The 5925-nt window shown below is 27.7% G+C and overlaps 1 protein-coding gene across 1 annotated transcript; it reads right to left on the bottom strand.

Moving 5' to 3' along the window:
• Positions 1-3838: 3838 nt before the first annotated feature.
• LOC122509759 (piggyBac transposable element-derived protein 3-like) lies at positions 3839-5589 on the bottom strand. The gene is made up of 2 exons (XM_043623999.1): positions 4927-5589; positions 3839-3856 (listed from the first exon to the last, which is right to left on the bottom strand). The coding sequence occupies exons 1-2, from the start codon at positions 5587-5589 to the stop codon at positions 3839-3841; spliced, it is 681 nt and encodes a 226-aa protein (XP_043479934.1).
• Positions 5590-5925: the final 336 nt, after the last annotated feature.

The raw sequence follows: 5925 nt of genomic DNA, 5'->3' as shown, positions 1-5925 counted from the left end.
TAACATGACCTTAAAGCCAAAAATTCACCCTGGGGCGAAAAGTTAAATGTATTTTTACATGTTGTTAAAGATATTTTTTACATTTTTCGTTTTTTGGGGTTTATTTGTTTAAAAATTATTTATTTTACATTACACAGAGAGATCCACATTTGTAAAAATTACTAAAAATGGTTGCAATGACCGGAAATAAGGGAACTTTTAGCATAATATACTACAGAATTAGATAAATTTACAAAAGAAATAGAAAAATTTGCTACATTGAAATAGCAAGTTTTAATATTTTGTGTAAGAGTTGTAAATGTACTGACAATCGGTACTAATTCAGTACTGGCGTCAATGCAGAATGTTAGTATTGCGGTAATGCAGGTGAATACATATTTTTCGTGACACGACGATGTTACTTTTATTTTTATAAACAAAATTTAAAATTAAAAAAAAAATTATGCTATTCTTATGTCATGTATGCTTGGAATGTTAATACCTGTCGAAGAAAATTTGTTTTGCTATTTATCTGAATAATTACCATCATGAAGTCTCGAACGCAAGACGCTGCTAGGAGCGGATGCTCTACCAACTGCGCCACGGAGGCTCATGAATGGAAAGTTAGAATATACATACATATGAATAAGGAAGTATGAAAATATGCTCTGTAACTTTAAAGTGGGATATTGTAATTGCAATAATAGTATATTATAATATACATTATATTTAATATATATTACAGAAGAATAGTAAAATATAAGGAATCATTTAAAAATTAATTTTTAAATGAAAGATTAGTGCAATAAATTTAAGCTTAATGAATAAAATTCCTAAATTTTTATATAAAATTTATTTTCTAACTTTTCATTTAAATAAATAGATTTTAGAAAATTATTTGCTAAATTAATTTATTAAAAAAATTTGCCATTATAAATAACAATAATGCAAAATGCAAATAAGTATCAAATAATAACATTACACCATTAAAACAAATACGAGACTTTTATACATAAGAACATTGTTTAAATATTTACTAGAAGAATAATAAAACAATAAAGAATATTTTAAGATACAGTAAAAAATGCTTCATGTCAATCATACTCAAAATTGAGATTTGCATATAATTAAGAAATGACAAAAAAGTGAGGTTACTTTTTGTGAAATGTGAATGAAAACAATAACAACCTAACAAGATGGTTGGTTTTACCAAGAAGCTTCTGTTAATTTTATGAAATCTGTTAATTTCGTATTGAATTTTTTTTCAGTGAATAATTAACAAAAAAATTATTCAATTTATGAATTTTGAAATTAAGTTCTTAAAAACATATTTACAGTACTAAGCCGAAGTATTATTGCCAAGATTTGGCATTACTATGGCGAAAACATTTATTCTGTATTGCGCCCAGATTTACCTGACAAGGTTTGGCATAACTATGGCGGAACCATTTATTCTGTCCTGCGTTAAGATTACCCTGCCAAGCCTTGGGAAAATGCAGGAAGAACAAATGGTTCTGTCCTGCGCCATTTGTCACTGTTGGCATTATTCAGAGATTTCCCATTGGGCTACCGTCAGAGTGGCTCCACGCGCATGGCCCAAAAACTTACCAATCTTTAAATGTGGACGTCCTCATGAAAAGGGACCATTTTGATACTATTGGAGTTATCTACATGGGCGTATTCCTGGCAAACTTTGGAAAATTTTGAGTGGTCTTAGAACTTTTTTGGTTAAAAATTCGCTGAGTTACGGAATTTTAAAGTTTAGAACGCCAAAAACCTCATTTCGAGAAAAACGGAATTAAAGATTGCGATACCAACTAATTACACAGGTCAACAAAAAAAGACTTACTTTTTTTATGAGATATAGGAATGGTTTCCGATGTATTTTTGGACGCTGAACACGATCCTGACTTCCAAAATTGCCCATCACGTCAGGATTTTGAGAAAAGTGGGGGTAAAGACCCCAAAAACGCTTTTTTGAGGATTTTCAAAATTTTTTTTCTCTTTAACCTGACGTGCTAGAAACTTTCACAAGGTCTTAAATTAAAGCTTGTAATGTGCACTTCAAGACCCATATCCATAAATTAAGAAAAAATAAAAAGTTTTTTCAAAAAATGGGGTTGAAGACACTAAAAAAAGTGTGTTTTTTGATTGCAAAATAAAAATAGACTTATAAAAAAAAATAATAAAAAAAAATAATAGACTTAAATAATAATAGACTTCTTGAAATTGCTTGGATTCGATTGAAAATGGTTACTTAGGGTTTTTGGGGTCACTGATTACGAATCCGATATTAGTTTTCAAAAATTCAAAATGGCGAATTCGTAATCAGCGACCCCAAAAACCCTGGAGTAACAACTTTCAAGCGAATCCAAGCAATTCTTAATTTTTAAATCTGCCATCTTGGTTCCGCCATTTTAAATTTTTGAAAACTAATATCAGATTCGTTATCAACGACTTCAAAAACCCCGAGTAACAATTTTCAAGCGAATCCAAGCAATTACATGGAGTCTATTAACCCATTTAGTCCCAAATGTCCGTTTTTTTAGTACAAGTTTGAGCTTCCCGTTCTACGAGTTCCGGGTTTAAAAAAAATCGGGACAAAGGTTTTCTTATGGATTTGAGTGTTCTCTTTCAGAATCTGAAAAAAAATTTCGATTTCGACTTAATGATAAAAAGTTATAATTGTTTAAACAAAAAAAAGCCGTTTTTTTAGTGTTTTTTTTCTTTAAAAGCAGATTATTTAATTGAAATCGGCTTGGGAAAAATCGGGGACATCAAAATATCGCGTCCAAAATGTTGGGACTATCAAATAGTCATATTGCCAAAAACAATTTTTTTCAAATTTCAAAATAGCGCCTCAAAAATTGCCGCCAAAATATGCAAATTTGGAAAAATAATTAAAAAAATTTTTACACTACTTTTTTTTTACTTTTATGCTTCATTCAAATAAAATAATGCTGCTTCAACAAAAAATATTGTTATTTGATGTTATTTAACAATATTATAAACAAATTTTATAAACAATTTGAAAACTATGGGCCAAAGTGGAAGCAAAAAATTTATTTTTATCAATTCTCTTTTTTGGGGGAGGTAAAAATGGATATTGAAAGTAAAAAACTTAATTTAAAATTATTTTGCAATGTTTAAGAATGTTATAAACAATTTTTATAAACAATTTTGCAAAACATGAAATAGAATGGTAGAAAAAAATTATTTTTTTATTTTATTATGCTCTCTGGTAATCAAAATGTTGCTTAAGGTTTAAACTTTAATTTAACATTATTTAGCAATATTTAGAAATGTTATAAACAATTTTTATAAACAATTTTCATAGAAAAAGAAGTTTAGAGTGAAAAGAAATTTTTTTTTCACTATTTACTTGGTTTATCATTAGAATAGATATTTAAAAGACAAATCTTTGTCTGTAATTATTTAAGATTTTTTTACAATGTTATAAACAATTTTTATAAACAATTTTTATAAAAAAAAATGTTCAGAGTGGAAAAAATCTTTTTTCTTCACTACTAACTTTCTTTTGTCACTAAAAGTGGAAACTGAAGTATCTACCGTTTATAAAAAATTTGTAAACAATATATAAAAATGCTGTAAACAATTCTTATAAACAATTTGCTAAATATGAAGTACCATCATGGAAAAAAAGCATTTTTTTATTATTAAATACCTTCTTGTAATCAAATTCTTTGTTATAGATATAAACTTTCATTTAACATTATTTAGCACTTTTTAAAAATGTTATAAACAATTTTTATAAACAATTTTCATAGAAAAATCAGTTCAGGGTGGGAAAAAAATTTTGATTTTCTTTATTGGTTTGTTTGTCATTAGAATAGATATGTTAAAGATAAACCTTTGTCTGAAATTATTTAAAAAAAATTATTAATGTTATAAACAATTTTTAAAAACAAATTTTTATAAAAAAAGTTATTTAGAGATAAAACAAATTTTTTCTTTACCACTAACTTATTCTAACATTAAAATGGAAACTGATGTTTCAACCGTTTATCCAAAATTTATAAACAATTTTTAAAAATAATATTTTTCATAAATGTTTTAAACATTTTTTTATAAATAAATTGAAAAGAAGAAGTTCTTTAGTGGTTTAAAATATCTCTTTTGCAAGACATTCACTACTTGAAGGTGTACGTTTTTTAGAATTATCACTTTTTGTTTGTTACGTTCGATTTTAATTATTTTTTTAGTTTATCTTTGATCGATTTTTCCCTCTTTTTTGAAAATATGTATGACAGAAGGATACAGCCTCATTTTTAGTGCTTTTATGGAAATTTATGGGAACTATGGTTTGTGCGCATGTGTGAAATCTCTTACTACACATGAGCAGTTAGCAGGGTTCCCATCACTATACAGATAATATATGCGTTGCCCGACTCTTACCACTTGGAGGTATACGTTATTGGAGAATAAATTTTTTTATTTTTTCTTTTTTTTTATTTTTTTAATTTAAAAAATTTTTTTTTTTGTGTTTTTTTAATTTTTAAAATTTTTTTTGTTTTTTTTTAATTTTAAAAATTTTTTTGTTTTTTTAATTTTTTAAATTTTTTAAAAAATTTTTCTTATTAGATATTTTTTTTATATTTTATTTCTCTGAGAACAGTTTTTATATTATATTTTATATTTATATTTATATTTTATATTATATTTTTATATTTTTATATTCAAATATTATAAATTATAATTCCATTTGGCATCTGTATTGAACTTTTAAGAATGAAAATTTTTAAAACACGCTTTACATTGATATTGTTTGCAATCAATGCAAAATTTTTGCGTTCGAGAACCACACTTCTGATTTTCGCAGTTCCTTTTTAATTTTTTTATCGTCGCTGTGTGTAATGAATAATCTTTCGTTTTTCTTTTTTTCAAATATGCATTACAAACGGATAAGGCAACATGTTTGGTGCTTACTTTTTTATCATATGAAGCGAGGTTTCGAAGCACAGTTGCGTTACTCAGTGACGATTGCACAATTCGCATAAGAATGGACCATGTCCATTTTTTTGCTCTTATAGGAGGCAACAATTTACTGCAAAATGCATCGTGTGAATCGACTCCTCCCATAAATTTTTTATAATACAAAAAGCTTCTGGGGAAGTCGATTTCAATTCTTTCCTTTTCATTTGGAGAATAGCGTTTTACTTTTCCTATTGGTGTAACACCAGACATCGTAGACAGTATGGATACTTGTTTGGAATCCATAACTGTTATGTAATTCATTCCACTATTCCTTTCGTGTTGTACAACATAAGTGCCTCTTGCAGCGTTTTTATTCAGCGAATTTTGTACATTTACCCGATTATTTCTTACTGTTCCCGTTGCTTGTAGACCAAGCTTTTTCAAGTGGACTAACAGGTCCGGATTAGTAAAGAAATTATCAAAATATAAATGATACTTTTGTAATTTCATCGGAATAGTGGAAGAAAGCAACTTAAAAACCATTTGTAAAACGACAGGACTTCCCAAGGCGCATTTATTTAAAATTGATAATTTTTCGCATTGAACAGAAGAATCTTTACCACAATAAATATCGCAGTCGAACAAAAATCCTTCTGGACTGCAGATTCCCCACATCTTTACCCCAAATCTTACTGGCTTTCCTCTAATTAATTGTTTTAAACTTGTTCTCCCAAAAAATTTTACCATCATCTCATCTATAGCCAGCGCAGTTGAAAAAAAACCGAACTGCGATATATTTTTTCGAAAAATTTCTAACACTGGGCGTACTCTCCATGCTTTGTCTTGAGAATCGTTTGTTGAATGCTTGGACAACTTTATTCGCGATTTTATTTTTTGAAACATTCCACGCGACATAGCGTTGCGTACCTGTTCGTTCCACAGCAAAATATTTTTGGCCCAATAATCTTTATAAGACGATCTTTGATTGAAAATAGATAGAATTATTATTCC

This window comes from Leptopilina heterotoma, unplaced genomic scaffold, assembly GCF_015476425.1.
Source record: "Leptopilina heterotoma isolate Lh14 unplaced genomic scaffold, ASM1547642v1 Lhet_627, whole genome shotgun sequence".
Lineage (NCBI taxonomy): Eukaryota > Metazoa > Arthropoda > Insecta > Hymenoptera > Figitidae > Leptopilina > Leptopilina heterotoma.
Note: the sequence above shows the minus strand (reverse complement) of the source record. Positions and strands in the feature narration are given on the sequence as shown.

What these genes read in the sequence shown, in the direction of transcription:
- LOC122509759 (XM_043623999.1), bottom strand. Translation starts at nt 5,589, where the DNA reads ATGTGGGGAATCTGCAGTCCAGAAGGATTTTTGTTCGACTGCGATATT.